Here is a 22,210-nt window from a genome sequence, read left to right as displayed (position 1 = left end):
CTATTGATTGCTCGGCCTAAACTATAATCATTAGTCGTGGAGAGAGTTAACCAAAGAATCCTATAAATCCACCACAGCACCTGGTTTAGCTCACAGATAGAGCCAATGCCCATGGAGAAAACTTACAAGATCGCATGCCGGTCAGTCAACAAGAGAAGAATGCATGCGTGCATTGACTCATCCTCTTTCCCTCCCTTTAACATCACCAAGTAAGATGGTCAACAAAACAACATTACCGGGTGCACTTCGCTGGCTGTCTTTCTCAGCCCATTGGCCGGACTCGAGAGAAACACGTGCCGGCCGTTGAAATACGTTTTACCGGAGGCTTGACTGTGTAACCTACGGGCCCATCTCTTTGGACTACGTTGAAGTAATGTACCGAAACCGTACAAAATTCGGGATAACGACCCACCAAAACATGCCACGCATGAGTTTGTAGTACCCGAACCTTGCCCTTCGAGCGCCGCCCGCCTTCAGTGCCGTGATGCCCCCTCTTATTAAAACAGCGAACCCATGCGGGTAAAATAGAAATTTTATTTTTACATTATGGATTTTTTTAATATTTTTTAAATATCGAATTTTGCATGTATCCTTGATCTGCTATTTTATTTTTTTATTCTTATTTATATATATACCTACTTTTGTTAAAATATTAATAGTTTTAAATTAAAATAATTAAAATATTTTTAATTGATAGGCGTATAAGACGATTGGAATAAAAAAATAATTTTAAAATTTTATTTTATTTTTAATTAAAGTATAGTTTTTATTAATGGGTTAAAAAAGTTGGTATTTTGAAGAAAAAACAATGTTTTATAAATTTTAGGAAGGTGTTTATGTAAATTTGAATTTGGACAAGGGTATTTATGAGCTTGGCATTTTAATCATCCTGGAAGCACGTGATAAGATTGGTGGGCAAAAGGGGTTTGAGCCTTCGCTCTGGTTTTTGGCCCCTTGCCGTTCGGCTCTCCTCTCCGAAGCCGCCACTACACCATTCCCCGGCTCAGAGATGAGGTCGCTAGCGATCGCCAACCCGTGCGCCTCCTCCGCCCTCCGCCGCTCATCTCCGCTCTGCTCCGAAGATCCCTCTTCGCCGCCTCTTCTTCCCATCAGGTTCGGCTTTCCCTCCTCCGGACTGTTCTTGGATTCGAGTTCTACGTCGATTTAGTATGTACCATGAAGATATGTACAAGCTATAGCTTCAAACTAGTTCTTGTTTTTCGTGAGCATCAAGAATCGAAGACTACGGGTGGGCTTTGGTCCTGCGTTCTTTCTTGTTCCTTTTGTTGTTGAAAACTTGAATCTTGATTGGTATAATGGCATTTGATCCATGTGATTTGGATTCGTGTCACTTTGAACCCACTTCTTGCGATTCCTAAGCATCGAACATCCAATATTGTCTGTTGGTTTTAGTTTTTCGGTTCTTTCATGTTCGTTTTATTGCTAAAATTGCGACTTGCCGACTTGGTTCGTACTTTGGTGTTTATTGATGTGGTTTGGATGCATGTGGGTAATGCAGCTGTGCTCTTTTGCAAAGTCGCAGTGGCGGAAAACCCGGAGGTTGGCATTTTGGCGGTGCTCTGAGGTGAGTAATTTCTTTCTGCTCGTATTATTTGTTAAAAGGTTGTATATTGAGTGCTTTTTTAGTTGCGGAAAAAAGTATCCAACTTTTTGTGACGGTATAAAGTTCTTGAAAACCACCAAATTCTTGTTTTGACTTTTTTTCATCCTTTTCTTGGGTTTGTGAGTGAGTTGGGCTAATTAAGTACATCTCTAATCTGTCTCTTTTTAAGTTCACGGTCAATCTGGATGGTATTCCAGATTTTTTTAAGGGCCCTTTTTGTGAGTGTTATGGAGTATTTTACTTCCAAGTTAACCCCTTCTTTCTTTATAATTTGTTAACAATGCCATTTGGGTATTCGGGTGTTATTATGTGTTGGCCTTTAGTGCTACATAATCTAGTCATTTCTTGATGAGGAACGTATTCTTTACCACAAAATGTGGCTTTGATGGTAAATAAGTGATCCGCAATCTAAGTTGTTGCTTTTGTGTCTTCAGAAGTTCACAGCATCAAATTGGTTTTGTTAATCTGCCTTTATTGCTGTTTCAGGATAGATTGTGCTTCTCGAAGCATAAGAAAGGATGGATCCAATAACCATATCTTCGCTTCTATTTCAGGTATTTGTAATTTTAGCCGAATGATTACAAACTAATGTTTGTGATTTGTGGGCATGTAGCTCTTTTTTCCTTGATCAAAGCGACTAAACGTTATCCCAATATTTGGTTGTTGGCCTTTTTTCCATCTTATGAAAGGCCACATCTGATATCTCTGCCAACCTTTCCAATCCTTTCTTGCAACTTTATTTTTAGTTTCTTTAGGCTCCTCACTACACCCACCCCCCCCCCCCCCCCAACCCAACCCAAAACCAAAAAAAAAAAAACATATTATAAGTACTTAACAAGCTAGGCCTTTTTAAATAGCTCTCTACCTTTTTATATCTAAATCATTATTCGTTTCGATCTAACCTTTCCTTCTAACCAAGCATTTAGGTGCCTGTAGGTACTAGTTCGTACTGCAGAAAACATACTGTGTTTGCCCGGTATGAGCATAGTACAGCTGGTATTTACCTCTATGTTGCTGTGCATACTGACCTATGTCAACCTGTGCTGGTGCATTTCAGTCACTGCCCCCCAAACCCCTCCACCCAAGGCCTGCATGCACTGAAATCATATCTTTACTATTCAGTTTTGCATACCAGCCTTTTATTAATTAACATCAATTACTCATTTTTACCTTTTCTGTTCTTGACAGATGTTTTGGTTGAACAGTCTGTTGAAAATGCTCATTTTCCTAGAGGTGACATGTGGTCTGTCCATAAATTTGGTGGGACATGTATGGGCACCTCCAAAAGAATTCAGAATGTTGCAGACATAGTCCTGAATGATTCATCAGAGAGAAAGTTGGTTGTAGTTTCTGCAATGTCAAAAGTGACAGACATGATGTATGACCTTGTATACAAGGCTCAGTCAAGGGATGACTCTTACGTGTCAGCAATTGATAATGTTTTTGAAAAGCACATGTTAGCAGCAAAGGACCTCCTTGATGGAGAGGATCTCGCTAGATTCTTATCTCAGTTGCAATTTGACATCAGTAACCTAAAAGCAATGCTTCGTGCCATTTACATAGGTTCCAAATTATTCAGCTTTTTTTTTTAATGTTTATTTTAACAAAAGTCAATTCTGCTGGTAAATTTGCTGCATTTTTTGAGTAATCTGTTGATTCCCTTTTTCAGTTTCTACTGCATGTTCTTCATGGTCTTCAAAATGCATGAGTCATTTAAAATTGTAACGTTATATGCTGATCTGTTGTCCATTTTGTTTTTCTTCCATGGATCTTCCACTTCTTTGACTCTTGAAGTACTTCTTATCCTTAGCCCTGACTGTCTCTGAATTTCTTAATGCTAAATTTTTTATTATTGGATTACTTCCTTTTTTAACTTTCATTTTTGTTGTTTTATTTCTTTGATTGTTGACATTGTTTTTTCTTAAACATATCATCCTTAAGATGCAAAATGCTTTATACTGTTTACATCTCTGCAACTTCTCTATGTGTATTTAACACTGTGATTTTGTCGAATGCCAACAAAGAGCCCAATAGAATTGATTCGAATTCAGGTGATATTTTTCATGGTACATAAATCACATACCAAATCCAATCAAATGGAAACGATTGCATGAGACTGACATGAAGCTCGTGCAGGAAAGACCTTTTAATTTTTGAAGGTTGTGATGAGAAAATACTAGGTACATGTTAGTTGAGCGCACACACATCCACGCATTTACACGTGCGCATGTGCACACACACATACATACATAACACACCCATGTACACTAGTGCATCATATCTTCACTTCACTTGCAAACCTCGTTTGATGAGATAGAATGGCTGAAAATCAACATCGCCTAACATGTGTTCTGGATTCCTGAAAATCACATGGTTGATGGGTAAAAAATAGAGAGAAAAGGTATGACGGTGAGTGTTTGATACAGTTCATATCACCTGAGATGAAAAACATCTCTAACAGTTTGGTCATGAGTGTAGGCAATTGAGATCAATAGGAGAGGAAGGAAGAGGAACACACTTCATGCATGCATGGATGACACAGACTATGTGCCTTGGAATAGGTGTTTATCCACACTTGTTATTGATATTTAATTCTTTCCCTTAGAAAAGATAATTTTGTTAAGTTTGTCAATCAATTACATAGAGAGAATATGCATGTGCAACTGATTGTTTGATCAAGCGGAAAGAGAAAATATGCATGGAAATGGAAGGATGTGGGATTGCGTGGTAGGTTTCACATGGTGACTACTAACTACCATGGTTGGCCTCACAAAGTAGATCATGGTGGGGGCATATGTGCAAGTAATGATTTGGTTGCAGATTGCTGTAAACCTCCAAATGCCCACTGATGGGGCATCCAGTGACCCCATGAAATGTGTTTGCCTCTACTTGCATGCGGAAGCTATTCACAGGGAGCTGTCAGATGCTCCATCAGGCGGTTGTGTGGCAGCTGCAGATTTGCAGGTTGCTCCAAACTAAACTGCATCTATGCATGTCTGCGTGGGTGTATATATATGCGCACACATATGCAGGGACTAATGACACATACTTCATTTTGATTATTGGTTGTGTGACAAATTACAAGTGTCAAGAGGTAGTACCTCCAAACCTTTTAACTTCGTAAGTCTATTGCAAAAGGAGACAAACTGAACTTCCACTTGCTTTTTTTTGTAACATCCCATGAATAGCATGAGATTTTGCCCAAGAAGATGCTCTTAAGAATCACCAGATACATTTTCTTTGTATCTACATCACTTGTGTCTTTTTTACCCACAACCTTTTCCATGCAATGTATATGAAACTAGATCTGATGACTTTTCTTTGGTATTATTTTATTGTCTTGCTGCTTGTTGCATTTCTTCTTCACGATATCCTGTATTTCACACATTCACAGGTAAATCTAACTTGCGTATTATTTAGGATATCACCTTCAAATTCTATCCACTGAATAGCTAGAATACCTATTCGTTTCCACTTTCCAGGGTATTTGTGTGGAGACCTTCTTATTCTGATTTGTTTAGCATTATCCATCTTATTGCAAGGTGTTTTTATTATTGCACAAGAAGTATATAAGGAAATTCTCTGACTTCTATTACCTTCATTAGAAAATGTTTGGCACATTGAAGGGTGAATTGTACTTTTGCATCATGTCCTTTATCAGTTTGTTTGATTCTAAAGGCCATGATGTTTCCTAGCACTGCTGCAAATTGTTGCTGAATTAATTTGGTATAAGGTTGGGGTAGAAAAGTTAGAAATTAGAACAGTTATGGCAAATTGGGTTAACTAAAGGTCTGTGGACAATGCCCAAAGCTGATACAAGGGAACATATTTGGAGTCTATAATAGATTTGGCACCTCTAGTTGGACTATGACAGTTCAGGAATTCCATTTGGGTTCCACTGGGTGGTTTTATTCCAGGCTTTTTCCTCCTTTTGTAGTTCTGTTCGAAAAGCTGATAGTCCATGATCTTTGCTTCTAACCTCTTTTTCCAAATTATCAGCACTGTCCATCATTTGCTATACTCATCCATGCATATTTGTAATGTGATTGTTTCTTTGTGCTGTGTTATTTTATTGATGATCCTTCTTGACATTCATAATAAACTCTGCAGCTGGTCATGCTACGGAATCCTTTTCTGACTTTGTTGTTGGTCATGGAGAGCTATGGTCTGCTCAGATGTTGTCATATGCTATAAAGAAGGTTTGCTAGACTTACAACAATTTCAGCTACCTATTCTCTAGAACTTCAAGATTACCTTTTATAGGATCTTTTTCTCTATGGTGCAGTCTGGAAGGCCTTGCAGTTGGATGGATACACGGGATGTCCTTATTGTTAATCCCACTAGTTCTAATCAAGTGGATCCTGACTATTTAGAATCTGAGAAGAGACTTGAGAAGTGGTTTGCACAATGTCCAGCTGATACAATAATTGCCACTGGCTTCATTGCCAGTACACCCCAAAATATTCCCACAACTTTGAAAAGAGATGGCAGCGATTTCTCAGCAGCCATACTGGGTGCGCTTGTAAGGGCTCGCCAAGTCACTATCTGGACTGATGTTAATGGTGTATTCAGTGCAGATCCTCGAAAAGGTTTCATCTTATTCGTAATTGTATATTATTTCTTTATGTTAATGTGCATAATAATATTAATGCAAATTATAAATCCTATTTAGATCCATATTGCATTATCATTATAAATATGTACATTTTTACAAATCATATATATCAGATAGGTTTCAGCATCCCATTTTGAAAGCATCCACTAGTGAAACAAAAATTTCAATAAGCTTACATATACATACATATCAAATAATGAATGCTTGAAAAACTGGTTTCAAACTTTAAATAGTAGATACTTGCATGGCAATTACTGAAAATATGTAATAATAAGTACATGTCAGTGCTGAAGAACTCTTCCTATTTGCAGTTAGTGAGGCTGTGATATTGAGAACATTGTCTTATCAGGAGGCCTGGGAAATGGTCAGCTCCATTGTCTTTTGTTATTTGCTGAAACGACTTAATTTTTGTCTCAGAAATACTTTGTAACTTGAAAGTTTGCTTATTTTCGCAGTCCTATTTTGGGGCAAATGTTTTGCATCCACGAACCATCATTCCAGTAATGAAGCATAACATTCCCATTGTGATTAGAAATATTTTCAATCTTTCTGCTCCTGGAACAATGATTTGCCAACCACCTGTGAATGAAAATGGTGATAAAAAGAGCTTGGAGTCTGTTGTCAAAGCATTTGCTACGATAGATAATTTGGCTCTTGTTAATGTTGAGGGGTGAGACTTTTTTATGAAATACAAACATACATATATATGTATGTATGTATGTATATCTTGCTGTCAATATTTTCATGCTGCAAGCTATGGATGCAAATATTTAAATGTTTTATTCAGTATAGCTCATTGTTATGCAGAAGTGGAATGGCTGGTGTTCCTGGTACAGCCAGTGGTATCTTTGGTACTGTGAAAGATGTAGGAGCTAACGTTATCATGATATCTCAGGTATCTCCTAGTTTTTCTGTTTGCCTATCTTGGTCTGTGTTATTTATCATCTTCTTGCTAATTATTAGTTTGACTCAGGCTAGCAGCGAGCATTCCATTTGTTTTGCTGTGCCCGAAAAGGAAGTCACAGCCGTTTCTGCAGCCTTACAATCTAGATTCCGCCAAGCTTTGGATGCTGGGAGGCTGTCTCGGGTAAATAATTTTCCCTTTTTTTCCCCCACAGACATGTGCTTGAAGTCCTTTGTGTGTCACCACATAAACATTTGTCACTAGAAACCCTTTTATCAAATGCAGTTGGGGCTAGTTCTGGGATAGTGGAGTCTGAATGTGTACCCCACACAATTCTTGCTTGTGATAGGCCATTCTAATGAACTTGATGGGGTACTTTTATATAAATCAATATTTTTCATGCCTTGTTTGTATCATCTTTCCTTGAGTGTCAATTGATTTTGTATTCCCAATAATTTGTTACTAAGGGGAGACGAATAGGAAGATTGTTTGTGAAGTGTATAGTCTTGGACATTCTCATAATTAAAAAGTTTCAGCATTCTGGTCCCCTGTAATGCAAACTCTATGCATGCAGGTCACCTTTTTGTTAATGTTCCTTTGGATGTAAAACTAAATAAAATAGCCCCTTTGATGATATTTTGAGCAAGAAAATCAATTTTGCATTAACTAGTTGGAAAAGGTTCTATCCAAGTTATATTGGGCAAAATAAATAGCTAGCTCTTCCTCAACCTTCATAATCTACTTAATGTTTATTGATTTGCAATATCTTAAACATTATCATTGCAGAACAAAAGGTAATTTTATGTTTATGACTGATTTCCAGTTTTGCTTTCTCCCCTTGTTTAAGCTATTTTCGATTATCTTTCACACATCTTTTTCATTGTCTTATAAGGCCAATGTCTTTTCTTATGAATGCTGACAGAAAGCAAACAACTAGGAAATTAAAGCCCTTCATGATATCTACACTTGGCATATATTATGTCCTTCCAATTAGAAATGCTTGTTGGATGCAAATAGATTTACATGTGAAGAATTGACCATATTTAATTGTAAGGAGATAGAATGGCAAGATATCTAATAAGGATAGGCACGTATATCATGCAGACTACTTTCCAGTGTTCTCTCCAATGAGGCAATAACCCAACTCTATTTTTTTTCCAGCCAATGGGAACTGAATATCGTTCCAGTTGGATGTTAATAGTGCATGCATGCACAGTGATATAATTTTCTCATAGTGAGCAACCTTTTGCCTCTGTTGTAGAAGGGCTAGTAAGTAATTCTACAACAGAAAACATGATTATCATGGAATCATATAATCCTTTTGCATCTAGGTTTGTACTCAAGTGGTTGTAGCTTGTAGATTTAGTTATGTTTTTCACTCAGTTATAATGGACATACTGTCCATTCATCTGACGTGGATATTACCTATATTGACTCAAAATGACACTAAAGGCATTGAGAAGTTAAAATTTTTGTACATCACATCCGTACTAAGTAAATCAATAAAGTGCAATGCTTTTTCATGGAGTTTAGGTGGCTAGAACTAGAGATGAAAGGTACTTTTGCCAAATATATATTATGGGTCTCCTATTAGAGTTTGGATTAAGTGGAAACAAATATTTTAACACCTCATAAACTGGGAGGGATAACATAGAAGCAACGTTTGCCAAACCATCCTAAACTAAACCGGCAGGAAACTAGGATGGTTCAACGTTTCGAGATGAAATAGTTGGTGAACTGGGCCAAAGAGGCATGAACCAGGTAGAATCGACTGGTTTTGCCTGATTTCAAGTGATACTAACCCGATTTGACCTCGCCAAACTCACGCGTCATCTTATAAAGACTCCTCTTCCCTCCATATTTAATTTCAATTGCGATATGAATTTATTTCTCTCTCTCTCTCTCTCTCTCTATTTATATCTAATACAATAGGGCAAAGGAAGAAATTTCTTCGATCTACTCAACTCAAATCTCTTAATAGAATATTAGAAAATAGGAAATTGGTGAAAGTTGGGTCTAGGTTCCTATTTCTTTCATTAAGGATAATAAATCTTAGTTACAAGACCTTTATTAATACTCATGAGATTCGTCGTCGCTTGATCTGCATTGGATTTCTCCTCTAATAAAAAGAGGTTACAACTTTTCCCAAATAAGCATGACTAGTGGAAATAATTATAAAAAAGCTAATATCCTGCAAAAGTTAGATCTTTATTACCATATCTATTTTGTCTTCAACAATGTCACCTAATTCTTTCTAGATCAAGAGATATAGCCGATCCATTTTAAGGCCTGAATGATGGAATTTGTGCCTAATCTCTAGTTGTGTCGAATCCTTTAAGGATAAGCGTCATGTCGTGGAGCTTGAAAAGTATTCTGATTTCAACAAAAAAAAATAATTCACCTCAATCAAGTTAGAGCTTTTAGAAGTTTGGCGCATGTTTCAACTTCTTATTATGGAGGATCTTACTCCCAGACCTTGTCTACACCCACCCCTAGTGGGCAGAATGGTCCACATCCAATCTGATGATCTTCTTGGATCAAGACTCCTTAGGGGATTTGACTCTTGCGAAGTCAGAATTGGAGATGTGGAAACACCCACATCCCCATCTTGTAGTTGAACTACTTAGCTTTGCTTAGAAGCTAACCCTTTCGGCCAAACTGAAAAGAGTCATCCTCTTTTGTCTGGTTTTTCTGACTTTCCTCTCAACAACAAAGTCTTCAGTCAACGGCTTTTCTTTCTCCACCTATAGATCATCCACAGCTAGTAGCACTGGTTCCTAGCCTTGGTTTTCATCTAGCATGAAAGGCTTGAACAACTTCAGCTTCTTAGCATTAATTAATGAGTACATCTCAATATGAAGTGGCAAATCAAGTTGGGAACATCTCAATATAAAGTGGCAACCCAAGTTGGAAGGCATTCTCCCCTATCTTCTCTAGAATTTTGAAGGGACCATATCAAGTTGGTTTTAGCTTCCTTTCTTCGTTTTTTAACCTCTCTTTCCCTAGGTGAAGCTAGACTAACTTCCCTCTTAGATGCTGCATTTCACTCGACACTTATCATGCCTATCTTAGTGTCATTGCTGTAATTAATGTAGTTAAGTTCCAACCTCCTGATGCACCCTTTTGATGTTTTCCAGAAATCTCTGAGCTCGTGCTTGGTCATCCTCCATGTTGTTTCTTGTCTTAGAACCAATTTTGAACTCTAGGTCAAAGGGGCTTTGTGGTAGATAGCCCATGTAGACCTCAAAAGGTGACTTCTATTTGTCCCAAGTCTTTGGATGTAGTCTTTGGATCTAGGTAGAACAATAGATAACTCAATTGTAGGCAAATTGGAGATAAAACAAGCTAGCATCCCAAGTCTTTGGATGCTTGGAATTATATCCCTGAAAAACATATTTGTCCAATTCATGACCTCTATTTGTCCATATGTTTGTGGATGGAAGGTGGTGCTCCTTTTCAATGTGATATCCATCATCCCCTATAAGGGTTCTAGAAATTGCTAAGAAAACGGTTATCATCATCTGAAATAATGAGAGAAGGTAGCTTGAAAGTTTCCAAACATGCTGAAAGAACAATCCAGTTGCTTCTTCTCTTGTAATTGTCTTTATGTAGGGAATCAAGCATGTCATCTTATAAATCAATCGACCACCACAAACAATAGTCATGGTCTTGTCCTGGCAAACCTCCCAGGAAATCCATCAAGACACTCTCCAAAGGTTTGTTGTGTATACAGTCCCTGCCTTTTTGTTGCAGGGCTTCGATGTGCTACATAGAACACGTTTAGCAATTGAGCCACATCTTGCTGCATCTTGGGTTAGTGGACATATCTGAGATACATATCTTCTCAGATTCAATGTAGTCTTTTCTACTCCAAAGTATCTTGCAACCTTTGAAATGTGAGTCTCTCAAATCCAATGTCCTCAATCAGTAGCCTGAGGGTACATAAACATGCTCCTCATATAGTAGTCAAACTTTGTCAACTAGCCATTCTTCAATTTCTCTAACTCCTCCTGAAAATCTAGATTTGTCGCATACAGGTCCCTGTACTCATCATGGTAGAGTGGCTAAATCTGCATGGCAACCAAAAAGATGGAAATTACTGATGATTGAGGCCTGGATCACAAGTTAGCTAATTTGTTTATAGCCCCCTTTTATATTTATCCACCACTGCAGATGAGATATTCGCTTTATGTGCAGTTTGTTGCAGTTTAGACTGAGTTTGGATGAATTGAAGTGGCTTGTGGTCTATATGGATGATAGTTTCATTTTCTAACAGTTATGAATATTAATGCTTTATAGCTTGATGTTGGGCATGCAACTGCTTATTTGGATAGTTCAACTCTGCACCCTAGAACACCTCTGAGTGGCATACTACTAGTCTTCCATCTTGCATGAGAACAACTCTCAGTGTATACCATGATGCATTAGCTTTGATCTCAAAGGGCCTCTGCAAATTGGGCAATGGAAGGACCGTTGCCTTGTAGATCTTCCTATTAGAAGTTAAAAGGTGTCTTCATGCTTCTTGGATCACTTGAACTTTTGATTTGCCTTTGTTAAGTTGTATAATTGTCCTACTATTATAAAGAAGTACCTAATAAATTTTCTAACATATTAGCATGCCCCAATAAAGCTCTGCACCTCAGTCATTGTCTTGGGCTGAGATCAATTTCTGATGAGCTTTACTTTCTTTGAATCAATTTTCAGTTTGCCTCTAACCACGAAGCTTGGGTACATCAAAGACTGCTTCTCGATCTCTTTTTTTTTTAAAGTTTAAATTCAGCTGGTTTTCCTGCAAAACCTGACGTTTGCGTTGTGTTCAAATGTTCTTCTTAGGTATTGCTGTAGTACAGTATATTGTTGAAGTACACATTCATGAAGTATTCAATGAAAGGCCGAGGCACATCATTCATTAACGTCATAAAGGTGGCAGGGGCATTACATAAATCAAATGAAATGACACTCGAACAAGACCAGCTTCATCTTGAAAGCCATCTTCTAGGTGTCTTCTTGGTGGATTCATACCTGATGATGTCTAGATTTCAAGTCTTAATGAAATAGCTTGTATGCTTGAGCTGGTCCAACAGATCATCAAAATCAAGTTAGAGTATATCTGTTCTTGATGGTGATCTTGTTCAAGGCAAGACAATCAATGCACATCTTACCGGCCACTATTTTTCTTTGGTACTAGAACCATAGGCAACTGACATGATGAGCTGCTAGGCTTGGTCACGCTTTAGTCTAGTAGCTAGGTGCTTTGTCTTTTGATATCTTCATTATCCATTATTGATTTTCGATTGAGGTGTAAGTTGGAAGCACCCCTGATTGGCTGAATCTCATGTTCAATCACTCTTTTAGGTGGCATCCCCTTCACTTCTTGAAACAAATCTACAAAATTTTTCAATAGTCGATTGACATCGACTTTCTGGCTAGAACTCAAGGCCTCTGTCGAGGGATGTGGTCTCTGTTGAGTGACATCACCCTTTTCGGCATTAGTAACATGAACTTTTTGCAAGGGTTGACTAGTTTCTTCATTTAGGCAGCAGCTATAAGGTTGATGTTTCCTTGTATTTGGGCAGTGTTAGTCTTGAATTCCTTCCCATCATTCATGTGCCATTATTTTAATTGCCGCCTGTAGAAGACTGCATCCCGATTCTATGGAGAGGGGCTCCCAAGGATGACTTGATAAACATCAAGGGAACCCCTTCGCACGCCTCCTCGTCAATGTTCCTCTCAGTTATTGCAAATTTAAAGATACATTGCTTGGTGATCTTCAGCTCGATATCCTTCTATATCTATCCTGGAGTGTAGAGAGGAGGACATTGGGTATCTTGCAACCCTAGCTTCTCTACGCCAGGCTTTCGAAGATGAGATTTTTTGGTTGTCACCATATCCATGATTGGGTAAATGATACTCCACTTCACTTGAATCTCTTAGTGAAAGAGCTCTTCTCACTTTTGTGAGTTTGCACCAGTTGTTGTGCCGATCTTCCCTCTCATGAGACTCAATTTTGGGTCTACTTGCTCGAGTTGAGGCAGCTCCTCAACCTCATTCACATTGAGGACCACCTTCCCCTTTTTCTTCGGATCCTCATTGGTCTTTTTTTCCTCATGTCTACGCTTATGTTGTAGCTTCTAGCATTCTTGCTATGCCCACTGATCCCACAACGATTGCAATGATTCTTCTAAGTTTTGTTGGCTTGCTTCTTATTCCACTTTCCTTTCTGACTTGGTTTGTTGCCACTTTTCTTTGACTGGTTATTTTTCTCACTTGTCCTTAGCTTGTTCTTTTCCTTTATTCCTAGAGCCTTCACGCTTGCTTTGCTGATGTCTTCAACTTTTAAGAGCTTCAGCTCTTTGGAGATCTTGAATATACTTCATGAAGATTGCATGATCATCGATGGAGATCTTGAGAAAAATAGCCTGCTTATAGAACTTAGTGATGTTGTCCTGGATTGATTATACTTCTATACTGGGTATTGCCACTTGATCTATCGATCTTTTTTTTGATTGATTGGATAAAATTGCTTCTTTATCAGGCTCTTGAATTTGCTTCATGTTAGACTAGAAATATCATTCTTTCTGATGTACAAAATTCATTAGGTAAGGGCATGATTGAAAAGCTTGAGGCAGGTAAAAGCTACTTTGTGGATACTAGTGATGCATAGATAGTTGAATAGGTCTCTGACTAGTTAGAACTGGTCTAACCACTTATCGAGGTTCTCTGTATTGATAGCTCCAACATATAAAGAAACTAGATTCTAGCTTGGATTTTGGAAGGTTGAATAGGGAGATTTTTTTGAGTATTTGACAGTTGGTCCTTGTATCTAGACATTGGAAACAACTTTGCTACAAGAGTTGTTGATGCTTAAGTTAAAGGCATCACGAGTCGAGATCCAATCTTGGTGAGTTGGGTAACTTCTCTAATTATATGAGGTGCCCCTTCATATCATCACACATCGAGGTAGAAGTAACAACCATACTCGTCTTTGTCCTTCGATGGACCTCAAGCATTGATAATAGTTCTCCTGTCTAATTATATTGCTTGAAAGTTTGAACCATAAATTTGAGCCTCCCAAATTAGAAGGCGACCACTCTGCTACCAACTTTATCTAAGTCAGGGAGAAGGATGAAATTCCTTCAATCCTCTTAACTCAAATCTCTTAAAAATATATTTAAAAAATGGCAAAAGTATGGTCTTGGTCAAGGTATGTCGTACCGGCTCGAACCGGGCGATACGGGGCATACTGTACTATACTGGTTTGGTATTGGTACTCGGTATGGGTGGTGTACCGACACTTGGTATGCCAAAAAAATTCCGTACCGTACTATACCGATACTGTGCTAATGTGACACTGGTACGGGATCCGGTATCGAAACGGCGAACCTTGATCTTGGTCATCTTTTCTTTCATTAAAGATGATAAAATTGAATTACAAGGTCTCTATTTATATTAGTGAGGTCTGCACTTACATGATCTGGTTCGGATGGATTTTGCTCCTAGTTAAAAGAGGTCATAGGCTTTCCAAATTAAACATGCCTAGTGAAAACAATCGTAAAAAAGCTAAACTCCTACAGGAATAGATCTCAACTGCTATGTTAACTTTGTTTGCAGCCATGTCGCCTAATTCTTTTTGAATTAAGAGATATACTTGGTCAAAGTCTTTCCCCCCCAAAAAAAAGTACTTCGATTAGCCTTTTTCGAGACCTAAGTGATGGAATTTGCCCTGATCTCTAGGTGCACTGAACACTTTAAAAGTAGGCATCATGTCATAGAGCTTGAAAAATTACTAGATTTTTTTAAAAAAGGGCACCTCAATCAGGCATTTTATGGGTTAGTTAGGGCTTTCAGTAGTTTGGCGCATGATTCGGTTTCTTGATATGAAGTATCTTATTGCTGGACCAATTCAGACCTACCCATAGCGGCCCAATGGTCCACATTGGGTCTGATGATTCTCTTGGATCACTCTCTCCCTTCCTCTCTCTCTCTCTCCGAGAGCTCTCCTACCATGGCTTAGATGTGATGCTTGCAGTGAGCCTATTCAGCCTCAATTTGACGTTTTTTGCCTGGACAACCTCAATTTGGTCAGAACACCCACAGTAACCCTACCGAACATGTCTCCACTGTCACCAATCAGCCTCGATGCCCTTGATCCCCCGGCCCCAGCCACTAATAGGACTTTAACCTCCCTCCTTCCCTTCCTCTCTCAATTTGTGGGTAAAACCCTAGATTGGGCACACCTTGTATGGGTCACGGTACTGTTTCAACCAACCTTGCATAGAAGTCTCAAACTCCCAATAAACTTTTCTTTCATGTGTCTTTTGTCTTTTTCTTTCGCGTGGTGTGTGCATGTGTTTGTTTTTTTTGGGGGGGGGGGGGGGGGGGTTATGTAGAGTGATAAATAAGTAATCATGATAATTATTGTACTTACAAAAAAATATATACACATTGTGATTGCGCTTTAACCAGTTTATGCATATCTCTAGAAAATCCTGTCTTGATGCTTTAGTTTTGTGTTCACTTTTGCTGATGCTTCTCCTTGTTTATGCATTTTATGAATCTGGATGCTGAATGTTTTCAGATATAAGGTCAGCAGGTTTTCTTTTTTTTAAAACACATACTGCATTTTTATTGCGGAAATCTAATGTCCTGGAAAAGAAGGTAAAATATTGTTGTTGCAAAGTCAAATGTAAAATTATGACTATTGGGCGATATCAAATAACCTGGTCTACTGTGAGAGATATAAGCATGTTAAACGAGTTGCAATTATTCTCGTAATAAGGTTGAAAGTTAAAGATGGTCAATTTGCATGTTAAACAGAGATAAAGTGGTCAAATTGGTGGGTCATAACTAACGTTTTGTCTCAAACACAGTTTCTTCAATATGGATGTACCAGTCTGAGGGACAATATTAAAATTAATGTATTCCTGAACCATCAATTAATGAAACTATGCTCTGCACTTCATTTTGTTCTTCTTCTTCCTTTATTTCAACTTTATTCTGGCTAAACTCTCTTCAGGTCGAGGTTATTCCAGATTGTAGCATTTTGGCTGCAGTTGGCCAGAGAATGGCAAGTACTCCTGGAGTTAGTGCAACTCTTTTTGATGCACTGGCAAAGGTATTAGATATAATATCTCAACACACACTAATAAAATGACCTGATTTTCATTTCATAGAATTTTGAAATCTTCGTTTTGACTTTTATCTGTTAGTATGCTCCTAGATTTTGTTACTTTTTTCTGATTATGGTTATCTTTCAGGCACACATAAATGTACGCGCTATAGCTCAAGGTTGCAGTGAGTACAATATTACTGTGGTGCTGAAGCAAGAAGATTGTGTGAGGGCGCTAAGGGCTGTTCATTCAAGATTCTACCTCTCTAAAACAACATTAGCTGTGGGCATCATTGGACCAGGCTTGATAGGAGGCACACTGCTTGACCAGCTAAGGGATCAGGTCTTCGAAAAGTTGAATTATATATTCCTGATTACATCTTCTATGAAATTTAGGCCTAAATTGGTTTTATTAGACAATAACTCTATAGCTTTCTTCTATAAATTTCTCTCGCGTACTATTGATTTAATTTTCAAGTTGGTGAATGCGATTTTGGGCGCATGGCGATACATAGTTTGGCTTTCTTTTCTTTTTGATTGTTCAGACTTTGTAGAACCACTGTGTCATGAATTTATGTCACCTATGTTTTTCCTTGAAAACTGTAAGTATTTTAATCACAATACAATTACAAGATTGCTCTGGTTGTTAAATTTTGCCTAATATTTGCTTGACATCATCAAATTGAGAGTCTAGGTGTGTTTGCTTTAGCATTTTCTGTGTTCTGCTCTTGTCAGTTAATTCTTTATGATCCAGTAGCCTGGCTGTCTACCTGTTTTGCTAGATGGTATATTTAGAGCTGAAAGTGTTGGATATTATCCAACCGTGTTCGTTTGATATTATCCAATTGTATCCACTTCCGTTTTGACTATTAGCACTATTGGGGCTATGTCCTTGTACACCTGCTTAACATCTCAGTATGAGTACCTGTATCGATTGGGTGCCGGTTTGGTACAGTACCAGTTCGTTATTCGTAGATTATATTACCAACACAATGGTAGTTGGTGCCAGATTGTATCAGTGAGAAGGATGTTCTAAGTACTGGTTCTCCACCGGTCCAGTTCGATACTGCCAGTATGGACCAGTAGTTTAATCATTGGTTCAGTGTTTCTTAACATCACTGGATTCAAAGTTTAATTGATGATTTTACTGAAAGAGTGCCAGCTTTTGCGAATTTCATGGTGTTGGTTCATTCTTTTTCCTTGGTGGCTAAATTTGAATTCAAACAGCAACTGAAATTCAACTATTTTAATAATTCAGCCAACAACAGCTACAGCACTCTGTTTTATTGTACTAATCCTCAGATCATTGTCTTCCAGGATATTTCTAAACAACTACACTATACAATTCAACCCTCATGTTTTCTCATCAGGCTGAACTTGTATTTCTGTATGCAGACATTGCTTAACTATATTCTTCTATCATACACATATCATTGAGGTTGATATTGTCATATTTTAATAGATGCACTTATTTCCTTTTTCTTATATGTTCTATCATTATCCAATGCATTTAAAATTTACAGCGACATCGATGAATTTGATTTTTTTTTTTTTTAAATGATTATTCATCTTCACATGAAACTTATGTATGTTACTTTGCAGGCAGCACATCTAAAAGAAAAGTTTAACATTGATTTGCGGGTTATGGGAATCACCGGCTTAAGGACAATGGTTTTGAGTGACATGTAAGCTACTATTATTTGGTGAATTTATGCTATCCTTTCAAGTTTTTATTTTAGCTGTACTGCAGTTGAAGCATAAAAACTAAAATTTCATCATTTCAACTTCTGCATTTTAATGCATGAGGTGTGTTTCATGTTCTTGCTTATACATTCTTCATCATGTCCTGAACTCTGAAGAATCTCGACTGATTTCTTGGCAATTTTTGCTAACTGATTGTTTGCGTGATTGATCATTCATGTCTCTGTAAATTTTAAGGTCAAAATCTTATTCTTCCTTCTTGTTAACTTTTGTATGAATGTAATGCTTACCCCAATAGTTAGCATTTCTCGTACCTCCTTTATTGGGTATACTTGTATCTTAGGTTTTTAGTTTAAATAGTGATGTTTTGGCAAGTCTTGAAGTTTGTTGATAATAAGAAAGAAGGCTATAAGTAACCTGTCGGAAGTAGAAAACATGCAGCAAGCAGAGTAAAAAGAAGAGGCAATATGTGGAATGTTCTTAGAAAATGGATGTTTGCTATGTTTAAGTAAAATATATGAAATATAGTCTTGTAGCAAAGGCTACAGTGATGCTCTTCATGACTCATTTAGTTCATGAGCTACAACCTGACAACATCAGCCTTACTCACATTGCAGAACACAAGTTCTAGCTATCAGAACAACTTTTTTTATCTCACCCTCAATCCCCACAGTCATGGTGATGGCGAGGCAACTTGTCTTGGTTTGATTTCCCCCTACTGCGTATGCACTCTTCCAATGATCTTGGTGGTTACTCTCCCCGTTTCATAGGGCTAAGATGAATAGAGTATTCCCTGCGGTGCACTTGATAAACCAAATGGGTTGATAACAGCTTTTCTCCACTTCAAGGAGATTGGTGCCAACTACTATGTATTTATCTATCCAAAATGATCATGTCCACATGTTTGCTCTCATTAGCACCCATTTCTTTGAAGATGGCCCACTTGATATTCTTTTTGATTCCAAGAAATGCCAACACACAACTCATCATACTCATCTGATTAACTTTACTTTCCTATTAGTAACAATTAACGCATCATAGAGAATGGTACTAGAGCCAAAATGCCTGTAACTCCTTCAGCCTTATCAACCCTTCATCGAGAAAATTGCTTGACATGTCTTGATTAGGAGCAGAGTGGGAAACAAAAGGAGCAGAATTCTGCTTTGCAACTCCCATCTGATTTTGGCAGTGTCTTTTAATTCCTTTTTTCTTGCCTTGCGTGTGTTGTAACTCTACCTGAGAGACACGCATGAGTATCATATATGTTCAATTATGAAGAAATATATTTGTGTAACAACTAAGTAGTGTTTACAGAACGCTGCATATTTTCATGCTCGCTTATTTTGAGTATTTTGACATTTTTTTAAGGTCAGTAGGTTCTAGTTTAATATAAACTATTTTGTAACCCTCAATATTGGGCTTATCAAAGCTGTACTTAATTTTGGATTAATTTAGTTTGATTTCTCATATCATTGTTATAGTAACTTTCTTGTTTTCTATGATGTTCAGAATTTGATTATTTACTACTAAAATTTCAAACAGGCAGCTCCTGCACTTAGACTTGTTTTAACTGAGGCTCTTAGAACTTAGTTATTCTACCTTGGCTCCATCTACTATTCAATTTATATTACTAACTGATGTAGTTATATATCATTCTCTTGGTTTAAAATATCTCCTTCAGTGTTTCCCTTGATTTTGTTTCAATGGTCAGTTCACACAAAATTAGCATGTTTCCATGCCATGCACATTACATTGTTCTTCTAACCCTTTTTTTTTGTTGCTTGGTGCAGAGGAATAGATTTAACCAGATGGAGAGAATTTTATAAAGAGAAATCAGAAGCAGCTAACCTAGACAAATTTGCTCAGCATGTGCATGAAAATCATTTTTTCCCAAATACAGTTCTGGTGGATTGCACAGCAGATACAAATATTGCAAGCCGTTACTATGATTGGTTACGCAAAGGAATTCATGTTATTACACCAAACAAAAAGGCAAATTCAGGACCACTTGATCAGGTAATTATATTCTTTGGACAGGCCCAACTTGCTTCTAATTTATTTCCTGTGATAGATATTATATTTTAATCTCTACCTTCTATTTTAGTTATTTATCCTGTTGGCTTCGTTGGTCATCCTGCCCATGTTTTATTTCTGCAGTGCAGTATAGTTATTAATGAACAGATCAATCCATTGTGCTACAAAAATCTTTACTGCAATATATTCATTATGATGCAAAGCTCCCCAGCGACATTATACAACTGACCAGACTGACTTCTTCCTTGTTTTTATATGTTTCGTAACACCCATGTCTATGCTAAACCAAGTTGCTAGCTGCACCAGTACCTTAAAGTAGCCTTAGATTTCTAGAATTTTTTCATTTCTCGCCTTGCTACATTGTTGAAATAATGCTAGCTTCAAGAACTAATGACTTGGGGAAATTAGCATCTTGAGTAGATAGATATGTTAGCACTTGAATCTATTGAGGCTTGAAAGGCTTGAGCGCTGTACCATTGAATCCCAGTTAAAGTACCATTCTAATGATTTTCCCCCTTACATGTAGTCTAAGATTTCATAATAAAAATGAAAGAGATTGGGTTTTATGGTGACCCAATTATTCTTTCTGAATGAGCTATAAGTATTTACATTTCTGTTCCTCTTTTAATGTTTTGCTTTCCCTTTTGGAACCCTCTCTAACATGCATTCTCAATTTATACTTTATAGTACCTGAAGTTGAGGAAACTACAACGGCTCTCTTATACACACTATTTCTATGAAGCAACTGTTGGTGCTGGTCTCCCAATCATTAGCACTTTGCGGGGACTCCTTGAAACTGGTGATAAGATTTTGCATATTGAGGGCATTTTCAGGTCAGTCTGCCAAACATGTATCTGATCAGGCTCATGTGAAGAACATTTGGTTTGCCTAAATCATATTATATAAAGATATGCTGAATGACCTATTTGGTGAAAGCGCTGGAAGAGAAGATACTTGGTTTCTATCTTTATGTTCAATAACAGTGACCTAAACAAAATTCGTAAACCCTTCTAATTTTCTGATCCAGTTATTTTCTTAATTACTGGCGGTATTGCAGTGGAACTTTGAGTTATATTTTCAACAATTTCAAAGGAACACGATCTTTCAGTGAAGTGGTGGCTGAAGCAAAGGTGGCTGGATATACAGAGCCTGACCCAAGAGATGATCTATCTGGAACAGATGTTGCTAGAAAGGTGAGGATATGTTCCAGATTTATTCTGTGATTTATATATGGATTAGTCTATGAGAAAGTTTGCTATAGTGATTGATGAACCTGCACACCCCTCCCTCCAAACAGACCCCCAAATAGAAGAGACAGGCTATCCAAAAATGTTCTTAACATCTTTGCCGTATTCTCAGGACTTGATGAGTTTACCATGTGAATTAGTATTCCTGGCCTCTGTTGCTTCATCTATTAAATAAAGCTATTTTGCTGCAGGTCATTATCCTTGCAAGAGAGTCAGGTTTAAAGCTTGAGCTATCTGACATACCTGTCCAAAGCCTTGTACCAGAGCCATTAAGAGTAAGAACATGTAAATTTAAGCTATAATACTCTCTAACTAATGAATGCACGATGCTAAAGATTTAGTGAATCTGTAGGCATGTTCGTCAGCTGAGGAATTCATGCAGAAACTTCCAAACTTTGATGAGGATAGGACAAAGGAACTAAATGATGCTGAGGCTGCAGGAGAGGTTAGTGATTTAGTGACCCCATGCCCCTTTTTGTCGATATGCTATGAACTTTCTTGGAGGATTTATGAGTTTTGTTTGATCTGAAGGTGGTGAGGTATGTTGGGGTTGTGGATATGGTTAATGAGAAAGGAATGGTGGAGCTAAGGAGATACAAGAGGGAGCACCCATTTGCACAGCTATCAGGCTCTGATAATATCATAGCTTTCACCACCACGAGATACAACAACCAGCCCCTGATTGTCCGTGGACCAGGTGCTGGTGCAGAAGTTACAGCTGGTGGAGTTTTCAGTGATATATTGCGGTTGGCTTCGTATCTAGGTGCTCCATCATAAGAACCTTGTTGTGATCTTATGAACATTTTTCATGTTCTTTCCGAGGTGCTTCACTATGTTATTTAAAATATGAAGTAATCAAAGCATGCACAAGGTCATAATGTTCTAATTTATACTTTATCTACATTAATTTATGCAGTGAATGGAAAATTTCCTGTTGAAATATGTAATTATGAGCTAAATGCTGCATGTTGATGTG

At 37.7% G+C, this 22,210-nt stretch overlaps 1 protein-coding gene across 2 annotated transcripts; it reads left to right on the top strand.

Moving 5' to 3' along the window:
• The first annotated feature begins 921 nt into the window (after positions 1-921).
• Positions 922-22,181, top strand: LOC103715905 (bifunctional aspartokinase/homoserine dehydrogenase 1, chloroplastic-like). 2 transcript variants are annotated; one of them, XM_008803699.4, is made up of 19 exons: positions 922-1,113; positions 1,520-1,585; positions 2,111-2,178; positions 2,813-3,187; positions 5,735-5,823; positions 5,910-6,213; positions 6,551-6,603; positions 6,695-6,909; positions 7,047-7,134; positions 7,213-7,326; positions 16,160-16,258; positions 16,401-16,595; positions 17,855-17,937; positions 19,744-19,969; positions 20,675-20,820; positions 21,045-21,180; positions 21,426-21,509; positions 21,587-21,679; positions 21,766-22,181. In XM_008803699.4, exons 1-19 carry the CDS (start codon positions 1,010-1,012, stop codon positions 22,009-22,011), a joined length of 2,784 nt encoding a protein of 927 aa, XP_008801921.2. In that variant the 5' UTR covers positions 922-1,009; the 3' UTR covers positions 22,012-22,181. The 2 variants fall into 2 exon arrangements, with proteins under 2 accessions (XP_008801921.2, XP_017700393.2); XM_017844904.3 differs by lacking the exons at positions 922-1,113; positions 1,520-1,585; positions 2,111-2,178; positions 2,813-3,187 and adding an exon at positions 4,304-4,588.
• The last annotated feature ends 29 nt before the right edge of the window (positions 22,182-22,210 follow it).

The sequence above is a fragment of the Phoenix dactylifera genome, chromosome 1, assembly GCF_009389715.1.
Source record: "Phoenix dactylifera cultivar Barhee BC4 chromosome 1, palm_55x_up_171113_PBpolish2nd_filt_p, whole genome shotgun sequence".
Taxonomy (NCBI): domain Eukaryota; kingdom Viridiplantae; phylum Streptophyta; class Magnoliopsida; order Arecales; family Arecaceae; genus Phoenix; species Phoenix dactylifera.
The sequence above is the reverse complement of the archived record's forward strand: the minus strand, read 5'-3'. Positions and strand labels throughout refer to the sequence as shown.

Coding starts and splice junctions, on each gene's coding strand:
- LOC103715905 (XM_008803699.4), top strand. CDS start 1,010: ATGAGGTCGCTAGCGATCGCCAACCCGTGCGCCTCCTCCGCCCTCCGC. Junction 7,327..16,159: donor ATGCTGGGAGGCTGTCTCGG/GTAAATAATTTT, acceptor AACTCTCTTCAG/GTCGAGGTTATTCCAGATTG. Junction 21,510..21,586: donor TTGTACCAGAGCCATTAAGA/GTAAGAACATGT, acceptor GTGAATCTGTAG/GCATGTTCGTCAGCTGAGGA.